At 44.6% G+C, this 25,913-nt stretch overlaps 1 protein-coding gene across 2 annotated transcripts in view; it reads right to left on the reverse strand.

The window, feature by feature from the left end:
- The window catches only part of bop1 (BOP1 ribosomal biogenesis factor), a 135,013-nt gene that overhangs the window by 87,974 nt on the left and 21,126 nt on the right, over positions 1 to 25,913 (reverse strand). Inside the window, exon 3 of one of the 2 annotated variants that reach the window (XM_024395400.2) lies at positions 15,138 to 15,296. In XM_024395400.2, the coding sequence (XP_024251168.1) occupies positions 15,138 to 15,296 (159 nt within the window). Of the gene's footprint in view, positions 1 to 15,137; positions 15,300 to 25,913 lie in introns of both variants that reach the window. The other variant, XM_024395399.2, reaches the window with a different exon arrangement.

Genomic DNA, 25,913 nt, shown 5'->3' on the forward strand with positions numbered 1-25,913 from the left:
AGAAACCCAGCCTAAAACCCCAAACAGCATGCAATGCAGGTGTAGAAGCATGGTGGCTAGGAAAAACTCCCTAGAAAAGGCCAAAACCTAGGAAGAAACCTAGAGAGAAACCAGGCTATGAGGGGTGGCCAGTCTTCTTCTGGCTGTGCCGGGTGGAGATTATAACAGAACATGGCCAAGATGTTCAAATGTTCATAAATGACCAGCATGGTCAAATAATAATAATCACAGCAGTTGTCAAGGATGCAGCAAGTCAGCACCTCAGGAGTAAATGTCCTAAAACAGGTGTGCAAAGCTTGTAGTGTCAGACTCGAGGCTGTAATCGCTGCTTCAACAAAGTACTGGGTAAAGTGTATGAATTCCTATGTAAATGTGATATGTCTATTTTTATAAATTTGTAAACATTTCCGTTTTTGCTTTGTCATTGTGTGTAGATGGATGGGGGGGAAAAACAATTTAATCCATTTTAGAAAAAGGCTGTAATGTAACAAAATGTGAACAAGTCAAGGGGTCTGAATCCTTACCGAATGCACTGTATACACTTGCGCACACCCACACACAATTTATTAGGTACACCCATCCAGTACTGGATCGGACTCTCCTTGGCCTCCAGAACAGCCTGAATTCTTTGGGGAATGGATTCTATGAGTCTAACATTCCACAAGGATGTTGGTCCATGCTGACGCTATGGCACCACACAGTTGTTGCAGAATGGACGATGGTACACCACTGCCACTAGCAGGGATTCATCAGACCAGCCAATGTTTTTCCGCTCAATTGTCCAGTATTGGTGATCCCCTGCCCACTGGAGCCGCTTCTTCTTGTTTTTAGCTGATTGGCGTGGAACCCGGTGTGGTCGCCTGCTGCAATAGCCCATCCATGATAGACGAGTTGAGCGTTCCGACATGCCATTCTGCACACCACTGTTGTACTGCGCCGTTATTTGTTGGTTTGTAGCCCACACCATTCTCTGTTAACCTCTCTCATCAACGAGCCGTTCTGGCCCAAAGGACTGCCGCGGACTGGATGTGTTTTTGTTTGTTGCACCATTCTTGGTAAACCTGTGTGCCTGGCACTGACGATCATACCACACTCAAAGTCACATGTTTTGCCCATTCTAACATTCAATCGAACAATAACCGAAAGCCTCGATGCCTGTTTGCCTGCTTTATATAGCAAGCCACGGCCACATGACTCGCGGTCTGTAGGAGCAACCCCTCTTTATGAACGGGGTGGTGTACCTAATAAACTGGCCAGTGAGTGAAAATAAATTCGATATAGACCTTCCATGCACTGGGAGAGGGGGTGAGTTCAGGCTTACTCCTAAGGTTGCTTTCTGGTTTAGGGTTGTGTTGAAATAGACCCCCTGGTCCACGTTCCCTTAATTGATTCGATTTCATGGCTGGAACGCAGCTACATGACCAGAGGAAACAATGGAACTCCCTTGGTGATTGCTTTAAACTCAATAACAGAGAAGGGGGACCTGGGAGGCTGGAGGCCATTGCCCATGCCCTCAGTTTAGCTAGGGAACAGCCAGCAAACGCACCGATAGCTAAACATGCCTCTGGGCCTCTCCTGAAATCAGAGTTGATATCCAGCTCTCTTTTCCCTAATCCACACAGGCAGGTTTTTGTTACATTTTACCAAAGCTACTACACTCAGGAGGAACCTGAAAACATTACTTTTGACTGCTTCGGGTAACACGCTGTTCCCGACGAGACTCTGGCTCAATCAGTGCATCGTGGCTGAACACTGAAGACAGGGGAGGGAGGAAAGAAAACAGCAAGGGACTGATAAAGACAGAGGGAGGAGAGATGGAGACAGACAAGAGTGACAGAGAGAGGGAGACAAAGGAAAGTTTGACCTCCTCAGCCAAAAGGGACACTGGGTCCAGATCACACAGTGTCCTGTCCTTTCTAGCTGGGCCAGGATTCAACATTGGTAATAGAACCATCCTCTCTCTCTGTGTCTGCTGTCAGAGGTGCTAATAGAAACCGAGGAGGACACTGTGGTCTGGTCTCCCTCATTCAGTCAGAGAGCCGCCAATCCCAGTCCTGCCCAACTGTGAAAATCCCAGCTTTAAAAAATGTTTTTCCTGCCATCGCGACTTCGACTGGAATCGGCGTGGATACCATCTGGAAGGCATTAGAAACCACCACCTGGAAACATCCCAATCACAAAATTAAACTTTGGGATTACCAACATTTTACGGGAAAAAACAACTTCCAGACATGAGTGGCTCCATTTCAACCCCACTTTTCAAAATCTGGTTTCATCAGATTTCCAAGAGCAGGAGGAAGGAGGTAGGAGGAGGATGATGGGGAGGTGGGATGAGGAAGAATGAGTTGGGAGGAAGATGAGGAGGAGGGGGATATGAGTCTGGTCTCTTAGCACATGGTTAAGAAGGGACACCCAACAGGTCACATCGTCGAGAGCTTGTTTGTTATGGTTGGTAATGAAATGAAAATAAGCCACCTCCTATAGGGTGCTTGCTCCCGAGCAACAGAGTTCTGACAGAGGAACAGCCTTCATGAAGCAGATAGGATCACACAATTAAAGCCAGTCCACGTCTGAAATGTCCGTCATTGATTAGGCTGGAATAACAGGAGGGATTTAGGATGGTTGGAGAAAAAAAAGGCAGGCCGTCTCACAGCACATGCCGGGGAAGTCAGAGGAACGTAACCCTAACATATCCTAGATGTTAGATATAGGCAAGCTATTGAAGGAACTGGGATCTTGAGGTCGTGAAAAAAAAAGGCTTGATTTGACCGAAAATGGAGAGGAAATGGTGTGTGCGAGTGAGGAAGTCATTTTCATCAATGATGATGATGGAGTAGTGTGTTTTATTAGATTCCCAGCACAGCTCAAGAGAGGCAATGTGGTGGTGTGGTGTGCGTGTTGATATGAATTCACTCTGGAAACTCTCGTCTTGGCATGTATGTTGGTTCTACACCCAAGGGTGCACTCAAAAGACGGGCTGAACTGTGTTCTGTTCCTCTGGACCTGCTGGTAAGTCAAGCAGCACAGCATCCCAGGGTCATCCAAGGTTGTCAGGTGGAGAGTTTAAAATGGCTGCCAAGTATGCATCTCCCTCTCCCCTGTCCTGAGCCCACCCCTCACTTCAATGGGCCATTGCTATCTGCTCTGGAGTTCGCCAACCACTGAACTGCTCAATGTGATTGCCAGATATGGTCCTCAACATGACCCGTACAGTTAGACTTATAAAGACAAAATCTCCATCAAGTCAACGATGTCCAACAAACCTTTTGGTCAGTAATGCACACACTAAAATGGATATTACGCCATGTCAAAGTGCTGAGTGCACCAAATGCGTAAGCCTACCAAGTTTCATGTGCCTACAGCAGACAACAAATGAACAAGGATGTTTTACTGTAGGGTTGACACTTTTCACCGACTCCTAACTTAACTTTCTGATGTAATCTACCCTTGTGCTGTAGTCTCACAAAAAAAATACAGCTTTACTCAGAGACACAAAAAACATAGTGATTTCATCTGTCTACTACCAGCACCACAAGAGAGGCCCCACCACGCTGGATCAGGACCTAAAGTTGTGTTTGCATCGTAGGGGCTTGGCAGGGGTACCCAGACTATGTAGACAGGATCTGGGAAGAGGAGTTCAGGGGTGGGGGGCTACATCATGTATGCCTGCTTCAAGAGAGCTGTCCAAGTCTCTGCTGGAGCAGCACCCAGACATATTAGGGTTGTCTGTGGCCCGTAAAAAATAATGGGTGAGCGCATCGTCCTACAAAAGCATTCCAGCTTCTCCTCCTGGGACGAGCCTCACAAGAACAGCCAACCGGGAGGCTATGCTGTGAGCACAGCCACAAGACTGGGGGCACACATGCTCACTCTCCCAGCCTGTTAAGAGCTTTGGCAGCCTTGACAACACTGTTCTGATTGCCAATCTCCCAATTGAGCATTTCCCCTCCAAAATCTTGATCCCTAGCACACACAAACACAGACCCTAAATCAAATCTAATTTTATTTGTCACATGGTTTGTAAACAGGTGTAAACTTAGAGTGAAATACTTACTTCCCAACAATGCAGAGAGAAAACATTTTAAAAAGTAAAACACAAGGACTAAATACAATGAGTAAGGATAACCCAAGTTAAACAATATAAAAGGCAATGCTACCAAATACTAATTGAGTGCATGTAAACTTCTGACCCAAAAGGGAATGCGATGAAAAAAAAAATATTATTCTGACATTTCACATTCTTAAAATAAAGTGTTGATCCAAACAGACGTAAAACAGGGAATTTTTACGAGGATTAAATGTCTGGAATTGTGAAAAACTGAGTTTAAATTCAGTTGGCTAAGGTGTATGTAAACTTCTGACTTCAACTGTAGGTAGGGATAAAGTGACGAGGCAACATGATAGATAAACAGCAGCAGCATATGTGATGAGTCAAAAGAGTTAGTGCAAAGAGGGTCAACTGAGATAGTTAAATAGTTAACCAATAGCTAACCAATAGCTACCCGGACTAACTATTTAGCAGTCCTATGGCTTAGGGGTAGAAGCTGTTCAGCGTCCTGTTGGTTGCAGACTTGGTGCAACGCTACCGCTTGCCATGTGGTAGCAGAGACAACAGTCTGACTTGGGTGGCTGGAGTCTGAAAACTTTTAGGGCCTTCTTCTGATACCGCCTGGTATAGAGGCCCTGGATGGCAGGGAGGGGGTTGTACTTCGCTCATTGCGCTCTAGCAACTCCTTCTGGCAGGCCGGGCGCCTGCAGGTTGACCTCGGTCGTCAGTTGAACGGTGTTTCCTCCAACACATTGGTGTGGCTGGCTTCCGGGTTAAGTGGGTTGGTGTCATGGCTGGACATGTTTCAGAGGACGCATGACTCAACCTCTGCCTCCCGAGCCGGTTGGGAAAGGGGGATACCTAGTCAGTAATACAACTTGAAGCATTCAACTGAAATGAGACTTCCGCATTTAACCCAAACCCTCTGAATCAGAGCGGTGCGGGGGGCTGCCATAATCGACATCCACGTCTTTGGGGCCCGGGGAAGTGGGTTAACTGCCTTTCTCAGGGGCAGAACGACAGATTTTTACCTTGTCAGGTTGGGGATTTGCTCTAACCACTAGGCTACCGGGGAGTTGCAGTGATTGAAGTTGGGGAGGGGGGGAATAAGGCAGTAACATAAAATGTGGAAAAAGTCAAGGGGGCTGAATACTTTCCAAACACATTGTAATTCCTTCGTGATATGGATTGGGGAACTTGAAGCTCTCGACCCACTCCACTACAGCCACGTTGATGTGGATGGGGACGTGCTCGTCCCTCCGTTTCCTGTAGTCCACGATTCGCTCCTTTGTTTTGCTGACGTTGAGGGAGAGGTTATTTTCTTGGCACCACACTGCCAGTTCACGGACCTCCCTATAGGTTGTCTCATCATCGTCAGTGATCAGGCCAACCACCGTTGTGTTGTCAACAAACAAAATTATGGTGTTGAGTTGTGCACGGCCACGCAGTCGTGAGTGAACAGGTAGTAGAGGAGCATGCACCCCTGAGGGACCCCCTTGTTGAGGGTCAGTGTGGCAGATTGGTTGTTGCCTAACCTCACCACCTGGGGGTGGCCCATCAGGAAGTCCAGGATCTAGTTGCAGAGGAATGTGTTCAAATCTAGAGTTCTTCGCCTAATGATGAGCTTTGAGGGCACTATGGTGTTGAACACTGAGCTACAGTCAATGAACAGCATTCTCATGTAGGTGTTCTTCTTATCCAGGTGGGAGAGGGCAGTGTGGAGTGCAATAGAGATTGCGTCATCTGTGGATCTGTTGGGGCGGTATTGGAGTGGGTCCAGGGTGTCTGGGATGGAGTTGATGTGAGCCATGATCAGCCTTTCAAAGCATTTCATGGCTACAGATGTGAGTGTTACAGGGCGATAGTCATTTAGACAGGTTACCTTTGCGTTCTTGGGGACAGTGACTAGGGTGGTCTGTATGAAATATGTAGGTATTACAGACTGGGTCAGGGAGAGTTTGAAAATGTCAGTGAAGACACTTTCTAGCTGGTCAGCGCATGCTCCGAGTAAGTATCCTGGTAATTAGTCTGGCCCTGCGGCCTTGTGAATGTTAACCTGTTTAAAAGGTCTTACTCACATCAGTACGACTTCCTAGTCTAGTGTGCTACTGAATTGAATTCTGCGCACAGGTCCCGTTGAGCAGTAGCTGCGCAGAGGCAGGAAGCAGCAGGCGCAGTTGGGAGCCAGGGTTCTCGCTCTCTCCCCTCCCTCTATTCCACAATGTGTCTTCATTCATCTCACAGAGCACATGGAAAAGCCATTGCGGGGGGAAAAGCCCCTTCCTGCCGGCGAGGAGGCCTCGGACAGGCCCTGCTGCAGTCTCACATATTCCCCCTTCACTCCGCAAAACAGGAAATAGCCCTTTATTACAAAGGAGGAAGGTAAGAAGAGGAGAGGGGGTTGAAAAATAAATAAACGAGTGAGATTTTTGGCCGTCTGCCGTTTTATTTGTAGACAACTTGTGCTCCGTCGGAGGGCTGCATGCAAAGGGACGGCGAGGAGGCTTTGGGAGGCCTGAGAGGGAACCCTATCTGCTGTCCCCAGGCAGGGGGCTAATTTAACACAGGCCAAATGGGCCAGGACCACCGTGGTTCCACTCATGCGGGACAGCAGCAACACCGTGACCACACAGGCTAGCGCAGACCAGACAAAGGCTCAAGGGTTAGATAGGCTAGGGCAAGCTAGTCATAGGACGCTGCTGTGGGAAGGATCGCAATGACAAGGAACCACTGATGAGATTTTCCACGTCCTTGGTTCTCTCATCGGACGGTCCGTAAAACCCTAAAATCTAACAAGGGTTAAAGACAGTAAATCCTTAAATAAGGGGAAAGTTAATACTTGAAAAAAATAAACACAACATCTGTTGCAATGAAATAAGAGGACAAAGAGAGAAAATACTAACTCCATCTCTCCATAGAGGTGTGTTCTGACACTGTTAGACTGAGTAGGTGAGGATCAGGAAGAAGCCCCTTGGAAGAGGGTGGGATGGGTTTCTACCTCTCCCTCAGTGTGAGATGCTCTCTGGAACACCTTTTACCTTCCTCTCCCGTTCAAACCATCCCTCTACCCATCAGTCTCTCTACTAGACACCCCCCTCGTTTCACCCTCCTCCCTATATCCCACACCTCCCTTTCCTCTTTTACCTATCCTATTCTTCAGTGCAGTGGTTTTCAACCAGAGTGCCTTGAGGAACTCACAGTGGTGCAGAGGAAATGTTCCTAATCATGATACGTCTTTGGATCCACTCATGTTTAAATGTGACCTGTGGAATTCCAATGGAATTTGAACTCGAAGCACCAGTGCCGCTCTGATAATAGCCTGTTGAAATGCCTATGGTTCTTGCACCAACACTGCAGCAATACCTAACAATACAAAACAAACAAACCTAAAAATGTAAAAAATGTAATAAAAAGGAATTATGAACGGGAACAGAACATAAATATACACAGAGCATACAAAACATTAGAACACCTGCTCTTTCCATGACAGACTGACCAGGTGAATCTATGATCGCTTATTGATGTCACTTGTTAAATCCACTTCAATCAGTGTAGATGAAGGGCAGGAGACGGGTTAAATAATTAAATAATGATTTTTAAGCCTTGAGACATGGATTGTGTATGTGTGCCATTCAGAGGGTGAATGGGCAAGACAACATTTAAAATTTAAGTGACTTTGAACAGGGTGTTAGTAGGAGCCAGGCGCACTGGTTTGTGTCAAGAACTTCAACGCTGTTGGGGTTTTCATGCTCATCAGTTTCATGTGTGTATCAAGAATGTTCCAGCACTCAAAGGACATCCTGCCAACTTGACACAACTGTGGGAAGCATTGGAGTCAACATGGGCCAGCATCCCTGTGGAAGGCTTTTGACACGTTGTAGAGTTAATGCTCAATGAATTGAGACAGAGGGCAAGAAGGGGTGCAACTCAATATTAGGAAGATGTTCATAATGTTCTGTACACTCGGTATATATATATATATATATGATGGTGTGTATAGACTGTATATTAACAGAAATTGTGCATATAACAGTAGTTATAATGTGAGCCTTGACTAGAATACAGTATATATACACACACATGAAGTAAGTAAACATTATTAGTGGCCAGTGTTCAATGACTATGTACATAGGGCAGAAGTCTAGGTCAGGGCAGGGTACTGGGCGGAGCCGGGCTAGTGGTGACTATTAACAGTCTGAAGGCCTGGAGATAGAAGCTGTTTCTCAGTCTTTCGGTCCCAGCTTTGATGTACCTGTTCAGTCTCTGCCTTCTGGATGACAGCAGGGTGAACAGGCTGTGGCTCAGGTGGCTGAGGTCCTTGATGATCTTCTTGGCCTTCCTGTGACACCGGGTGCTGTCAATGTCCTGGAGGGCCCTGTGGTTGCGGACGGTGCAATTGCCATCCCAGGCGGTGATACAGCTCGACAGGATACTCTGAATGGTGCATCTGTAGTTTGCGAGGGTCTTAGCGGCCAAGCCGAATTTCTTCAGCCTCCTGGATGGAACATTTCAGGTTGTCAGTGACATACACGTCAAAGAAGTTGAAGCTTTTTGCCCCTCTCCACTGCGGCTCGGCGATTTGGATGGGGGCGTGCTCTCTCTGCCATCTCCTGAGGCCCACGCAACATGTATCGTTGTTTCAAGTCGAATGCGCTCAGGCTGTCGTTGGATTTGCATCATTGGAGTTGGGACATCACAAGCTAAATCAATTGTTCAATTTTACCTTGCTGTGAGAACCATTAGCACAGGCAAGTCTTGTTAGGCTTAGCTCTGCCACAGCCTCTGCCTTATTAGAAACAAATGGAGCACGTCTCTGTGTCTGTGGTTGCACCTTTAGAATGCGGAAAACTACTTGTCTATAGCCCAAATAGTTCAAACATAAAATACCCTTTTTCACCGTCTATACCCCAAATAGTTCAAACATAAAATACCCTTTTTCACCGTCTATACCCCAAATAGTTCAAACATAAAATACCCTTTTTCACCATCTATAGCCCAAATAGTTCAAACATAAAATACCCTTTTTCACCGTCTATAGCCCAAATAGTTCAAACATAAAATACCCTTTTTCACCGTCTATAGCCCAAATAGTTCAAACATAAAATACCCTTTTTCACCGTCTATAGCCCAAATAGTTCAAACATAAAATACCCTTTTTCACCATCTATAGCCCAAATAGTTCAAACATAAAATACCCTTTTTCACCATCTATAGCCCAAATAGTTCAAACATAAAATACCCTTTTTCACTGTCTATAGCCCAAATCGTTCAAACATAAAATACCCTTTTCACAGTCTTGGATTCATGCATGTTAAAACTTCTTTGGGATAGGGGGCAGCATTTTCACTTTTGGATGAATAGCGTGCCCAGAGTGAACTGCTTCCTACTCAGTCCCAGATGCTAATATATGCATATTATTATTAGTATTGGATAGAAAACACTCTGAAGTTTCTAAAACTGTTTGAATGATGTCTGTGAGTATAACAAAACTCATATGGCAGGCAAAAACCTGAGAAAAAAATCATAACAGGAAGTGGGAAATCTGAGGTTTGTAGTTTTTGAACTCACCCCTATTGAATACACAGTGGGATATAGATAAAGTTGCACTTCCTAGGGCTTCCACTAGATGTCAACAGTCTTTAGAAACTTGAACGAGGAGCTCTTTGAGTCAGTGGTCTGCCTACAGTCTCGTTCTCAGTAACACGCTTTTACTTGAGAGGTAGCTGTCGTTCCATGGCTTCTCTACAGACTTAGGAATTCTCCAGTTGGAACATTATTGAACTTGTATGATAACGACATCCTAAAGATTGATTCTATACTTAGTCTGACTTAGTCTGACAAGTTTCTTCGACCTATAATATAACTTTTTGAACATTTCGTCCGAATGGACCAACTTTTTGAACATTTCGTCCGAATGTACCAGATCGCGCATTTGGATTTGTTTTCCAAATGAAGCTATTGGACATAAATGGACATAAATTATGGACATTATCGAACAAAACAAGCATTTATTGTGGAACTGCGATTCCTGGGAGTGTGTATTGATCGGTAGTGACATTGTTTCTTAGCCTCAGTGCAGTGGGCACCTGGGAGGAGGTGCTCTAATTCTTCATGGACTTTACAGTGTCCCAGAACTTTTTAGAGATAGTGCTACAGGATGTAAATTTCTGTTTGAAAAAGCTAGCCTCTGCTTTCCTAACTTCCCTGAAAAGTTGCATATCTCTGGGGCTATTCGATGCTAATGCAGTACGCCACAGGATGTTTTTGTGCTGGTCAAGGGCAGTCAGGTCTGGAGTGAACCAAGGGCTGTATCTGTTCCTGGTTCAAAACTGTTTGATTGGCGAATGCTTATTTAAGAACTTAAGAACTTTTAAAGAACAACCAGGCGTCCTCTACTGACGGAATGAGGTCAATATCCTTCCAGGATACCCGGGCCATGTTGATTAGATCGGCCTGCTCACTGAAGAGTTTTAGGAAGCTTTTGACAGTAATGAAGGGTGGTCATTTTATCCGCAGACCCATTACGGACGCAGGCAATGAGGCAGTGATCTCTGAGATTCTGGTTAAAGATGACAGAGGTATATTTGGAGGGCAGCTTGGTTAGGATGATATCTATGAGGGTGCCCTTGTTTACGGATTTGGGGTTGTACCTGGTGGGTTCATTGATAATTTGTGTGAGATTACCAAACGTTACCAATGAACTCATCCAAACAAGTCAATCAACGTTTATAATCAATACTTAGGTACCCTAAAACGCAAATAAACGATCAAATTTAAGATGGAGAATCGTTAGTCTTTACTGGAGAAAAATACTAAAGAACGCGCTAGCATTCACGCGCTACAGCCAAAATGAGAGCCACCTAGAAAAACTTCAATTTCTGGCTAATTTTTCCAAAAACCAGCCTGATCCTCTTTCTGAAGACTTAACATCTAGTGGAAGCCCTAGGAACTGCAATCGGGCACGATTTCACCCTATTATAAAAGTGCCAGCCATTGAAATCAGTGGTAGGATTAACTTTTTTTGGGGGGTTGTCCTCTGGGTTTCGCCTGCCATTTTAGTTCTGTTATACTCAAAGACATTATTTTAATAGTTTTAACATTATTTTAATAGTTTTAGAACCTTGTGTTTTCTATCCAAATCTACTAATTATATGCATATCCTAGCTTCTGGGCAGGCAGTTTACTTTGGGCACGCTTTTCTTCCGGACCTCAAAATACCGCCCCCTATCCCGAAAAGTTAGCGAACCTCCAGACGAGCTTCAATGCCATACAACTCTCCTTCCGTGGCCTCCAACTGCTTTTGAAATGCAAGCAAAACTAAATGCATGCTCTTCAACAGATTGCTTCCCACACCTACCCACCCGACCAGCATCACTACTCTGGACAGTTCGGACATAGAATATGTGGACAACTACAAATACCTAGGTGTCTGGTTAGACTGTAAACTCTCCTTCCAGACTCACATTAAAACATCTCCAATCCAAAATTAAATCTAGAATCGGCTTCCTATTTCGCAGCAAAGCATCCTTCACTCATGCTGCCAAACATACCCTAGTAAAACTGACCATCCTACCAAACCTCGACGAGGTCAATTACAAAATAGCCTCGCCAAACTCACTGGCTCCAGGTTATAAGTCGTTGCCAGGTAAAGCCCCGCCTTATCTCAGTTCACTGGTAACCATAGCAGCACCTACCCGCAGCACACGCTCCAGCAGGTACATTTCACTGGTCACCCCCAAAGCCAATTCCTCCTTCGGCCGCCTTTCCTTCCAGTTCTCTGCTGCCAATGACTGGAAGAAACTGCAAAAATCACTGAAGCTGGAGACTCATATCTCCCTCACTAGCTTTAAGCACCAGCTGTCAGAGCAGCTCACAGATCACTGCACCTGTACATAGCCCATCTGTAAATAGCCCATCCAACTACCTCATCCCCATATTGTTATTTATTTTTGCTCCTTTGCACCCCAGTACCGCTACTTGCACACTCATCTTCTGCACATCACCCCAGTGTTTAATTCATCATACTGTAATAATTTTGCCACTATGGCCTGTTTATTGCCTCACCCCACTTATCCTACCTCATTTGCACACACTGTATATAAACTTTCTCTATTGTATTATTGACTGTATGTTTGTTTAGTCCGTGTGTAACTCTGTTGTTGTTTGTGTCAGGTACAGGATGGCAACAAGAACTGCACAAGTTACACCAGGAACGCACAATCCCTCCATCAGTGCTCAGACCGTCCGCAATAGGCTGAGAGAGGCTGGACTGAGGGCTTGTAAGGCTGTTATAAGGCAGGTCCTCATCAGACATCACCGGCAACAACGTCGCCTATGGGCACAAACCCACCATCACTGGACCAGACAGGACTGGCAAAAAGTGCTCTTCACTGACGAGTCGCGGTTTTGTCTCACCAGGGGTGATGGTCTGATTCACGTTTATCGTCAAAGGAATGAACATTACACCGAGGCCTGTACTCTGGAGCGGGATCAATTTGGAGGTAGAGGGTTCATCATGGTCTGGGGCGGTGTGTCACAGCATCATCGGACTGAGCTTGTTGTCATTGCAGGCAATCTCAAAGCTGTGCGTTACAGGGGAGACATCCTCCTCCCTCATGTGGTACCCTTCCTGCAGGTTCATCCTGACATGACCCTCCAGCATGACAATGCTACCAGCCATACTGCTCGTTCTGTGCGTGGGACCTGTTGAATCGGAGGGTGAGGGCTAGGGCCATTCCCCCCAGAAATGTCAGGGAATTTGCAGGTGCCTTGATGGAAGATTGGGGTAACATCTCACAGCAAGAACTGGCAAATCTGGTGCAGTGCATGAGGACGAGATGCACTGCAGTACTTAATGCAGCTGGTGGCCACACCAGATACTGAACGTTACTTTTGATTTTGACCCCCACCTTTGTTCAGGGACACATTATTCCATTGCTGTTAGTCACGTACTTATCTCAGTTGTTGAATTTTATGTTCATACAAATATTTACACATGTTACGTTTGCTGGAAATAAACGCAGTTGAGAGAGGACGTTTCTTTTTTTGCTGAGTTTATAAAATCGATACAGTTACATATCAGGATATTATTTTTGCCGATATATCACAATATTACTTTAGTAATATTAGTCGGTTGTACCTGCACCAAAACTCCAGTATTTTTCCTTTGTAGCTTGTTCTCAATCTTCTGTTTAAATCGTGAGCTAGTTAGTTTTCAGCACTTTTATTTCAACGACTGATCAAAACTCGTTTTCACATGAGTCTTTCTCGTCCCTCTGCAGCAGACGTATGGTGAGAAATATGTTTGGAACATATCGTATCGGCACCTAAGTACCGTGATAATATCTAGTGCTACCTCTCTCTGACCCGAGTCATAGAACCACCACAGACACCGGTGGGTTCCTGCTCTCACACATGGATTCCCAACACTATGGAGGAAGTGACTTGAATCTAAAACTCTTCCGTTTAAACATGCCACTGGTCTCTTAAACTCCCTTAGCTCTTCAAAGTTCTGCTTCAGTCTCTTTATAAACTAAATAAAGTAAGCAGTTATGATTCCAGTTGTGTACTATGTTATTTCACAGGGCATTTAACCCACCGCCCTCTCTTTTAAAAGCAAATCCCTTCCCAAGAACAATACGGCCCTTCACTAGCTACAACATATTTCTCATCCCAGAGCCAATTGCCAAAATCAGATTTGGATGGCTGATAGTTTCTAGGTTGTATGGCCTGGCAAAATATCTAAACCACAGGGCAGCAGGGTTCAACACATCTCAATGGACCCTGTAAATTAAATAGCAGAGTACAAAAAGAATGCTTTAATAGTCCAACATGCCAATAACCCCCCCAAAAACAACCTCTCCATCCTGCAGATCTCCTGCTCAGTTACGGTGGCATGAAGCACACGACTACATCATTCGCTGCTTCTGAGCGGACTTGAACAGCAACACCATAAAAGCACCGTGTCTGTCTGCTATTTCAACCCATTTATGAGGAGCGAGTGAAAGCCAATCTGTTTAGTGTCTCTGACTGTCTACAGACTGGAGAACATGTTCACCAGACTGCAGGGAACAGAACAGCAGTGTAATAGGGAAACACTATAGCAGGAGTGTACCCTTGTACTGTAGCTACAACAATGTATGGTGGTTAGTGTGCATGTTTCACTACAATCTGCTAAACCCATTCATTCAATACATTTACCCCTAGTTATTTTGCATTATGTTAGAGCATCAAACAGAGAGCTGCTTATTTCTGGTCGCGTCTTTGCCATTGTTATCAACGCGCCGCAGCCATATCGATGCTCAAAAGTAGAACGGGGGCGATTGACTCATCTAAATTGCACTATAGGGGCTTGGGAATACGATGTCATTGCTAAAGTTGGCACATATTTAGTAGGAAACAACTTTTCCATCATCATCACATTGTGAAATGTACCTTAGATAAATGGCAAGAAAAGTTTGTCAAAAATAGTTAGCAATGCTAACATTAGCTGGCTAAAATCTGGAAGTCTCCCCTCAATCTTAGCTAGCTAACGTTATACTGCATCTAAAGTCAATCTGAAAACATCAAAATGATGACAAAAGGTTTTCCTACTAATTATTTGCCTTCTTTAGAAGCCACAGTAATAAACTTTAGACCAATTCATCAGCCCCCAATGAGGATGCATTTAGTAGAACGTTCAGTTGGGCATCAGTCCTAAAACAAAGGTTCAAAACAATATTGTGACGTAACGTGCAACCCATGAATAGTCTAACAGAAAATGTGTGTATATTCTGACTGGTGGATATGTCGCTGTTCACATTTCATACAAACAATTAATACATATGAGGGTTCTGATAAAGCACATTACACCAACCTCCCAACTAACTCTGGACTGGGTCGGAAAGGAACAGCACATCCTGCCCGATGAGTGCAAATCTTATTTCCATGCTGAATCCCCAATTTGTTAAGCATCCAAATAAATCTAAAAGAAGTGCTAGTCAAATGACTAGTCAAATAAAAAGGATGCCCACTGGAAGAAAACAAATTTAGGTTTGTCTCAGCAGCATTTCTATGATTGGGTATCGAGTCGACTGACATTAAACCTTACCTCTTCATCAGAGGTGTCGTGTTCATACTCGTCCTCCGGCTGGGCGGTGGCCAATCCCTGGAAGGTGGTGGTCAGTCCCTTCTCTCCTCTGCCATCAATGGCACCTCCCTTGCCTTTCTTCATCTTCCTCTTCTCCTTTGATGCAGTTTTTTTGCCTTGCTGCTAATATGAAAACAAGACACCAAGGAATTTATATTAGAGAACACTGTTCACAACATGTTGATCTGCATGTGTTCAAGTTCTGGTACATTTTTAATGGTCGGCAAAAAAAGGTAAAGAACCTTGCGGATGTTAAAATAATATCTTTCTAATTATCTAAGGGGTTATAAAACTGATATGTGCACAGCCAATCAACTTTGACCTATAAGTAAAATAAAAGCTGTTTAGGAAATAAAACTTGTCGCCGGCTTGAAGGGACGATTGATGGTTTTATGTCCTATATGGCACAGTGACAGTTTCTTTTAGGATTCCAATTTATTTATTGCATTCAGTACACAGCTTCCTCTGCATAACACACACACACACACACACACACACACCCCACAGAGGAGCAGGCACCAGAACGGCACATCCTGTGTGAGTGGAAGGAGGGTGAGGATAAAGGGGCTGCAAGGACCCACCATTGGATGTGCTTTACTGTGAGCCATCAGTCACAAAGGCAGAGCCGTCAAAAGTTCTCTTTACGGGAACCAGGGGATAGAGGGAAACAAGGGAGGCAGGGATGGATGGAGGAAGAGAAGTTCTTTGAGGCTGCAGTCTCATCCCCCTAGAGGCAGAGACGGGCAGGTGAGTAACCTGCTATGATTTATGCCTCCTGTGTGTCCCGGTATCTTTTGGCATGCAGCTCTAAGTGAAACGCTTCCTCCCTGATGCCTAGTTAAATCCCCATCAAGACAGAGCTGACTGGGCCCAGTTTTAATACTGAATGACTTTCGCCGCCCAGGAGACTCCAGTCAGATCAGAGTTCTCTGCTGTAGCCTCCCCCTGAACTGCACAAACAAGGTAAAGTGGGTTTGCAGAGGTGGCAGTTTAGGAAAGCCAAAACAGAAGCTTGTTTACTCCACAACACAGAAGCCAAAACGTAAAAATAATTTTAAAAAGACTAGACCGAAGAGTAAGGCTTCCTCACTACACTAAAAGTCTGTGGGGGAGAGATGACCAGGCCAATCTGTTTACTATAACAGGGATGAGGAGTGTTGTGGGGCAGGAGTGAAGAGAGAGAGTGCGAGATGGAGAGAAAAAGAGAGCGACAGAAGGGAGAGAGAGCGAGAGCCCACGACAGATTACTTGTCCAGATGATGTACGACGGAACAGCCAAAAGAGAAAGGCTCGCAGATTGGATCACGCAGTTTGAAAACCAGCAGTGGACTGGACTTCCAGCTGAGCCTGGTCCGGAGCCCATTTGACCACAACCGCTGACGAGGATGAAGTGTGGGAGAGAGCAGCTGAGGACGGGAAGGCACTGCACGGGGTCAGTCAGGAGAGGCTGAGTACGGGACGGCACTGCACGGGGTCAGTCAGGAGAGAGGCTGAGGACAGGAAGGCACTGCATGGGGTCAGTCAGGAGAGAGGCTGAGGACAGGATGGCACTGCACAGGGTCAATCAGGAGAGAGGCTGAGGACAGGAAGGCATTGCACAGGGTAAGTCAGGAGAGAGGCTGAGTGAGGACAGGGGCACTGGCACTGCAAGGCACTGGGGTAGTCAGGAGAGAGGCTCAGGAAGAGAGGCTGAGGACAGGAAGGCACTGCACGGGGTCAGGAGTGAGTACAGGACTGCAGAGGCTGAGTACGGGACGGCACTGCACGGGGTCAGTCAGGAGAGGCTGAGGACAGGAAGGCATTGCACGTGGTCAGTCAGGAGAGAGGCTGAGGACAGGAAGGCACTGCACGGGGTCAGTCAGGAGAAGAAGACAAAAGGCAAGGACCATTCGGTTGCCCCATAAGTAATGCCACAAATTCTCCAAGTAGTGACCTCTTGACAGCCAAAATGTGTCAGCTTACCATCGCGTTATTGATAAATCGGTCAAATTCATAATCTCCGGCTCAAATCTCCTGAGGGCCTTCTGTTCTAAGCACATTCACGTCTACGCCAACACACAGGCGTTCAGACACACTCTGTCAGCCTCCACACATTGGCCAACAACTTGTTTTTAAACGTCTGTTGGCTCCCAGCAATGGGTTCCGCTCCGAAGCGGACGCAGGCGGGCCCCAGGTTCCCCATTACCGCACTGTTTCCTCTGAAATCACTGTGAAACTAAAATCTGAGTTATAGGGTGAAGCCTGAATGAATCCGTCAGAAAGCATTCTCTGGGCCGTTCACACTTCAACTTAATTGGGAGCAAAACCCCAACGATAAGCCCACCTAGGCTCCCTGTCCCTGGCTTTGTCTGCTGTAGAACCTACAACCAGAGAGAGGGGTCATCCTGGAGTGAACTTCTCTGGTACACAACCCTCACACAGAGCCCAGGGCAAATTGTCAAAAGGTAACAGGGGTGGGAGTTGTGTTAGCAGGGAGGAGTGGTAAGTGTATTCATGGACAAAAATCAAGTGATGGGGATGTGCTTGTCCTTTTTGTTAACAAGGGGACACCATTCCGCCCAGTGTACCCTCAATGTGATCCCTGCCCTCACAGCCCTCCACTTCTCCAAACATTTAACGGCTGGAGGAGACATGCGTGTCACCCTTGGTGGAAGTGGCCCAGACGCATCTGCAGACCAGAGCTCCTGCGTGGGTGCATGAGGAGCAAATCCTTCCTGGTTACTGTAAGATGAGCCCCCCCCCCTAGTCTTTATCTCCCCCTTCCTCCACCCTAACCCCATTTCATCTCCATCTCACACCCACTCACACGCCGAGAGCGCGGACCGAGCGGCCGGCCGACAGCAGAGCTGGCCGGATCAGAGTGAGCTGGCCACGTCCGACCGCTGCACCAGGGGACTCTCCCAGGGACCATAAAGCCTCCAGCAGCCACATTAACTTCTGCCTGGTGTGCTGAAGGCCCAGATCCTTAAATCACAAGAGTCCAGGAACAGGGGGAAGAGTGGGAAAAAAAGAAAAGAAAACCACAGGGTCTCAGTCAGGGCCTGGATGGATTAAAAAGCTGGAGTGGGGAACAATGCATTCCCCCCCCTCCCCCCCATTACCAGACCACAGCAGTTCCAGACAATGGTTTCAAGGTTTCACATTTGTTCCAATGTGCCTTTGCAATAATATAAACACACAATTTAGAAGAAAAAAAAGTTGAACCTTTTCTTGTCCTCCTCTCCCAAGAAGTTTGTGTCTCCGTATTTTGTCATGGTCACATTTACTTGAAGGACTGCACACTTGACGAAATAAAACCAAGATCAGTCTTTGGGTTGAGTGATGCAGGAATCTGCATGGCAGCAATAAAGATAAATAATCTTTCATGTGCGACCAGTCTCAGTTCTACATGAAGAGACAATGAAGATGACCGGAGGATAAGCTGACATAATAAAATTAAGTCATTCCCACCCACCTTGCATGACAGCTAGGGAATTTTGAGCACAACAGACAAGAATAATTAACTGATATAGCAACTATTCCACCAGTCCCAGACAAATGGACCTACCTATCAACCCCATCCTGTTCTCCTCCCATAGTCACAGTGGCTCCATCCTTATTTGCAAACCACTTCTGACAGAGGAATCTGGACTTTCTGAAGATGGAGTGAGGGGGGTAGATGGTACATGGGTAGATAATCCCAGCCGTCCGCAAAACAGGCCTTTTAACAGGCTGTCATTGTGACTAAGAATTTGCTCTTAAAATTGACTTGCCTGGGTAAATAAAGGTTACATAAAGGTTTTGTTTTAAAGGCAGATGTAGGATTTACGGAAGACTGGCAAGAGCATACAGTGGGACCGATAGAAAATACATTTGCCTGTTGCGGTTTGATTCAAAAGCACATAGTATATACAACTTGCACTAGGGGGTAGTAGAGTAAGCAAGTTTGAAATCCACACAAGCTGAATGTTATTTCATCCAGTGTATAACTCATTGAGAGTTGTAGACATACACACGTGAGTTGGTTATAATGACAAGCGGTGAAAATGCCTTTGAAAAAAAGTATCTTACTGCAAGAACAAAACTTATATTTTTTAAGATGACATTTTGCCTACAACAACAGGGCTTCCCAATTTTTGGGGGCCAGCGAACCCATTTTTCGCTACCCCACCATGTGAATGGATAAATTGAAGTCGGAAGTTTACATACACCTTAAATGTATTTGTCTAAACTCAGTTTTTCACAATTCCTGACATTTAATCCCAGTAAAAATTCCCTGTCTTAGGTCAGTTAGGATCACCAATTTATTTTAAGAATGTGAAATGTCAGACGAATAGTAAGAGAGAATTATTTATTTCAGCTTAAAAGAAATTTCATTACATTCCAAGTGGGTCAGAAGTCTACATAGACTCAATTTGTATTTGGTAGCATTGTCTTTAAATTGTTTAACTTGGGTCAAACGTTTCGGGTAGCCTTCCACAAGCTTCCCACAATAAGTTGGGTGAATTTTGGCCCATTCCTCCTGACAGAGCTGGTGTAACTGAGTCAGGTTTGTAGGCTCCTTGCTCGCACATGCTTTTTCATTTCTGCCCACAAACTTTCTATGGGATTGAGGTTAGGGATTTGTGATGGCCACTCCAATACCTTTACTTTGTTGTCCTTAGCCATTTTGCCACAACTTTTGAAGTATGCTTGGGGTCGTTGTCCATTTGGAAGACCCATTTGTGACCAAGCTTTACCTTCCCGACTGATGTCTTGATATGTTGCTTCAATATATCCACATCATTTCCCCCCCTCATTATTTAATCTATTTTGTGATGTGCACAAGTCCCTCCTGCAGTAACGCACCCCCACAACATGATGCTGCCACCCCCGTGCTTCACAGTTGAGATGGTGTTCTTCAGCTTGCAAGCCTGCCCCCTTTTTCCTCCTCATTATGGCCAAACAGTTCTATTTTTGTATCATCAGACCAGAGGACATTTCTCCAAAAAGTACAATCTTTGTGCACATGTGCAGTTGCAAACCGTAGTCTGGCTTTTTTTAATGGCGGTTATGGAGCAGTGGCTTCTTCCTTGCTGAGCGGCCTTTCAGGTTATGTTGATGTAGGACTCGTTTTACTGTGAATATAGATACTTTTGTACCCGATTCCTCCAGCATCTTCACAAGGTCCTTTGCTGTTGTTCTAGGATTGATTTGCACTTTTCGCACCAAAGTACGTTCATCTCTAGAAAGCAGAACGCATCTCCTTCCTGAGAGGTACGACAGCTGCCTGGTCCCATGGTGTTTATACTTGTGTACTATTGCTTGTACAGATGAACGTGGTACCTTCAGGCATTTGGAAATTGCTCCCAAGGATGAACCAGACTTGTGGTCTACAATTTTTCTTGGCTGATTTCTTCTGATTGTCCCATGATGTCAATCAAAGAGACACTGAGTTTGAAGGTAGGCCTTGAAATACATCCACAGGTACACCTCCAATTGACTCAAATTATGTCAATTAGCCTATCAGAAGCTTCTAAAGCCATGACATCGTTTTCCAAGCTGTTTCAAGGCACAGTCAACTTAGTGTATGTAAACTTCTGACCCACTGGAATTGTGATACAGTGAATTAAAAGTGAAATAATCTGTCTGTAAACAATTGTTAGAAAAATGACTTGTGTCATGCATAAAGCACATGTCCTAACCGACTTGCCAAACTATAGTTACAATAAATATGTGGAGTGGTTGAAAAACTAGTTTTAATGCCTCTAACCTAAGTGTACGTAAACTTCCGACTTCAACTTAATGTAATCAACAGCCAATGTTTACTTTAATTTGGGCTCTGACAGTCTATTTCAAATCAGTCTGACAGTACTTCTGACGGTATTTAAATCAGAAGGAAGTATGGTTTGAAGAAGTGACTAAAATGCATCAAAAACGTATTAGGAAGTTCAGAAGACGATCAGCTAATATATTTTTTTAATCTTCTGTGTAGGAAAGAACATAATTCATTATCTTTTCCCTCCAGTCTGATTTAGTTCCTGGTCTTGTCCACTCCACATTCTAATGAGGCTTGTGGGCATTGTAGAAAGAAACACAAGACACATACGTGTTCTTGAATGTCTATCTTTCAGTGATGGGGTCTTAATATTTTGTAAGTTAAAACTTTCAAAAGACAGACATATTTATAGGAAGAAAAACAGAAACCGCTCTGTTTATTACAACCACATCTAGCGGCTACTGGAGGTTTGTTCTATGAACAAAGAACCATTTTACTTCAGAGTTTCTCTTGCGACACCCTTTTCAAATCAGGTGACCCCACATGGGGTTGCGACCCCTAGTTTAGGAAAAGCTGGCTTAAAAGTAAATGTATTATGCTTGAAATGAACCAAGTCAACACATTAAAGTCAATACATTAACTTTTTTTTTTAAATGTATCATAAAAATTAAAAAAATTCAGAGGAATGTCTATATTCTGAACATTTCTATATAATCCATACTACTAGTAGAAAGCTAACTACCATAGAATTGTCTTTTTAGTCTATGCAGTAGCCTGGTGAATATTTACTCAAATGTTTTCAAAGGATTGCACTTACATAAAACCAGAAATAGCAGGTAGGAGCGTTGGGCCAGTAACCGAAAGGTTGCTGGATCGAATCCCCGAGCTGACAATGTAAAAATCTGTCATTCTTCCCCTGAGCAAGGCAGTTAACCCACTGTTCCCCGGGCGCCAAAGACGTGGATTAAGGCAGACCTCCACACCTCTCTGATTGAGAGGGGTTGGGTTAAATGCCGAAGGCGCATTTCAATTGAATGCATTCAGTTGTACAACTGACTAGGTATCCCCCTTTCATCTGATATTGGCACTTGATGTACGAAGCAGTGCTTCCTAGCAGTACTCAGGCAGGTAGAACAGGCCTGGGCAAGGGTCTGTGCCTCGATGTAAAACTCAAGGGTTGAAAACTGGTATGAGCAACGTCAATATTAGTTCTAAAATGAGCTACAAACAATTCAAAGACGTTACAACTATACAGTTGCAAGAAAAAGTATGTGAACCCTTTGGAATTATCTGGATTTCTGCATAAATTGTTCATAAAATTAGATCTGATCTTCATCTAAGACAATTATTGTATTTTTTCTTGTCTGTATTGAATACATAATTTAAACAATCACAGTGTAGGTTGGAAAAAGAATGTGAACCCCTAGGCTAATGACTTCTCCAAAAGCTAATTGGAGTCAGGAGTCAGCTAACTGGGAGTACAATCAATGAGATGACATTGGAGATGTTGGTTAGAGCTGCCTTGCCCTATAAAAAAACTCACAAAATTTGAGTTTGCTATTCACAAGAATCATTGCCTGATGTGAACCATGCCTCAAACAAAAGAGATCTCAGATCTCAGAATTGTCGATTTGCATAAAGCTGGAAAAGGTTACAAAAGTATCTCTAAAAGACTTAACGTTCATCAGTCCACGGTAAGACAAATTGTATGTAAATGGAGAAAGTTTAGCACTGTTGCTACTCTCCCTAGGAGTGGCCGTCCTGCAAAGATGATTGCAAGAGCACAGCGCAGAATGCTCAATGTGGTTAAGAAGAATCAGAGTGTCAGCTAAAGACTTACAGAAATCTCTGGAACATGCTAACATCTCTGACGAGTCTACAATACGTAAAACACTAAACAAGAATGGTGTTCATGGGAGGACACCACGGAAGAAGCCACTGCTGTCCAAAATAAATATTGCTACACGTCTGAAGTAAGCAAAAGAGCATCTGGATGTTCCACAGCGCTACTGGCACAATTTCTGTGGACAGATGAAACTACAGTTGAGTTGTTTGGAAGGAACATACAACACTATGTGTGGAGATAAAACGGCACAGCACACAAACATCAAAACCTCATCCCCACTGTAAAGTATGGTGGAGGGAGCATCATGGTTTGGAGCTGCTTTGCTGCCTCAGGGTCTGGACAGCTTGCTATCAACAACAGAAAAATGAGTTCCCACTTTTATCAAGACATTTTGCAGGAGAATGTAAGGCTATCTGTCCGCCAATTGAAGCTCAACAGAAGTTGGGTGATGCAACAGAACAATGACCCAAAACACAATAGTAAATCAACAACAAAATGGCTTCAACAGAAGAAAATATGCCTTCTGGAGTGGCCCAGTCAGAGTCCTGACATCAACCCGATTGAGATGCTGTGGCATAACCTCGAGAGTGGTTCACACAAGAAATACCAAACTGAAACAGTTTTGTAAAGCACTCCTGACCGTTGTGCAGGTCTGATCCGCAACTACAGAAAACATTTGGTTGAGGTTATTGCTGTCAAAGTAGGCTCAACCAGTTATTAAAACCAAGGGTTCACATACTTTTCCCACCCTGCACTGTGAATGTTTACACAGTGTTCAATAAAGACATGAAAACGTATAATTGTTTGTGTGATATTAGTTTAAGCAGACTGTCTATTGTTGTGACTTAGATGAAGAGCAGATCAAATGTTATGACTAATTTACGCAGAAGTCCAGGTAATTCCAAAGGGTTTACATACTTTTTCTTGCCACTGTAGATGTAACTACCCTTCGAATGACTTCATGCAGATTGCTAATACATTTATTAACCCTAACATATCTCAGAATAACCTTGTTCTACAGGCATGCAGGACAGGCAAGGATGGCACACAATCTGAGTAACACCGTGCTTGGGGCACATTGGCTACCTGACAGGACACGCACACGTGCCACCTTCTGGTCATTGTTGCGGTCACAGAGGCAACATCTTTTACATTTAATGGGTATTGCAGCAAAAGAGCACGGGACCGCCAAAACAATGGAAAGTGACCCCCCCACAGAACCAGCAGCAGGGCTTTAGGCCCATGGTTAGCCTGGCAGCTGTGATTGGTGTTGAGTGTTGGCGTTTGAGCTCTCCTCTTGATGTTGTTTTGCATGACTAGGGCATGGCCCAGCTCTCTTAGGAAAGTTCGGTGTCGGGCACTGCCTTCGGAAGACTTCCAGCTGGGGAAGTTCCCCATCCAGATGATGAAGGCTGTGAAAGCAGCAACAACATCTATCAGGTTGAAGAGGAGGACCATCGGCCACCTGCTGGTCTTCCTTCTCGACGTGTACATCGTGGCAAGCTTATCGAGATTGGCAACGTCACTCTTGGTGGAGTTGTAGTGTTGTACGATCTCTGGTTTCTGATGCTTGCCCTCAACCTTGGTATCATGGTGCTTGGTGGACAGCTCTAGTACAGCCAAGCCTGGTGATGGTATGTAGGACACCAAGGTAAGCAGCCCACGGAAGCCAAACAGTGAACTGTATATCTGTCTGGCATAGTGAGCCTTCACCTCTGGAATGTGTGGTATAATGGATCTAACAATGCCGAAGTATGTTAGTCCATCTTTGAGAAGCTTTTCAGCTAATGGTACAGATGTAAAGAAGTTACCTGTGGTGATATTTATCCCACTTTTGTGCCAAGATGCCACAAGCCCTTTGACAACTTGAGATCTCAGAACCACTTTGTGTCACTCCAGGTGGTTTGCCAAGGCGCACCTCTCCTCTCAGAGGGTAGCTGGTCGCTGTGTCGCAGTTCCGCCTGATCATAATCCCGTATTCGTCAGGCTTTGATGGCATGCTTTGTCGGAAAAGGCACCTACCTCGGAAACCAGCGAGCTGCTTATCCACAGAGATCTGTGCATAGAAAAGGTATTTGGCTAGCTGGGCTACAAACATGCTCCAGATATCGCTGAACGGGGCAAGCTTGTCTGCTGTTATTCGTTCAAGACTCAATGCTATGTCACCAAACCTCATGTATTTCATAATGTATTGGAATCTTTTTCTGGACATAGTTGCAGTGAACACAGGTCTGCCATCAGCTTCTGACCAGATTGCAGTTTGAGACTCATTTCCGTACAATCATGATGCGATCAAAAGACCAATGACTGCTTGTGGTTGCTTGTGCTATGGCATCCACCTCCTCCAATTCATCATATAGATGTTTGGGATGTCTCTTATTCCATACACCAATTCGTCGCTTAGCTTCTCTGTTAGTTTCAAGCACAATCGTGTCAATCGTCTCTGAGGACAGAAATAAATGAAACAATTATTTAAATGCTTTGCACTCTGCTGCCTTTGTAATGCCTCGTTGATTAAGACTTGTCAGACATTTCTCTGCTGCCTTTGTAATGCCTAGTTGATTAAGACTTGTCAGACATTTCTCTGTTGCCTTTGTAATGCCTCGTTGATTAAGACTTGTGAGGTGCTGAGGTAACAGAGAGAGCATGAAAGGGTACATCTTCAGTGCCCTTTTGCTTAGAAGTCTGAAATATGATCATCAAGTCACTCCCTGAATTGTCTTCATTGTCGGGAGTGTGATCCTGCTCCCGGTCAGCCAGAAGTCTCAAAACCTCCGCAAGCCCAATTCCTGTGAGTCTTGATGTGGTTGACATTTTCACCTGAAAATAAAACACCCAAATTTACCTTCAACAGAGGAATTGAAGATAATGGTGAATTTTGAAACTTTAAGAGACGGCTTGCCCATCCCCCAGGTACAATGTTCGATTTATATATAACAGAAACATTTAAGGGAATCTAAAGTAACTTTTTCATATAATTTTACATGGAAAATAACAGTTCAAGGATGCCAGTTTAGCTCAAAAGTAATTGACGCATGTTCCCTCCCATGAGGGTGCCTTTCACTGGATAATACAGTTGAAGTCGGAAGTTTACATACACTTAGGTTGGAGTCATTAAAACTGGTTTTTCAACCACTCCACAAATTTCTTGTTA

Source organism: Oncorhynchus tshawytscha, linkage group LG31 (assembly GCF_018296145.1).
Source record: "Oncorhynchus tshawytscha isolate Ot180627B linkage group LG31, Otsh_v2.0, whole genome shotgun sequence".
NCBI classification, from domain to species: domain Eukaryota; kingdom Metazoa; phylum Chordata; class Actinopteri; order Salmoniformes; family Salmonidae; genus Oncorhynchus; species Oncorhynchus tshawytscha.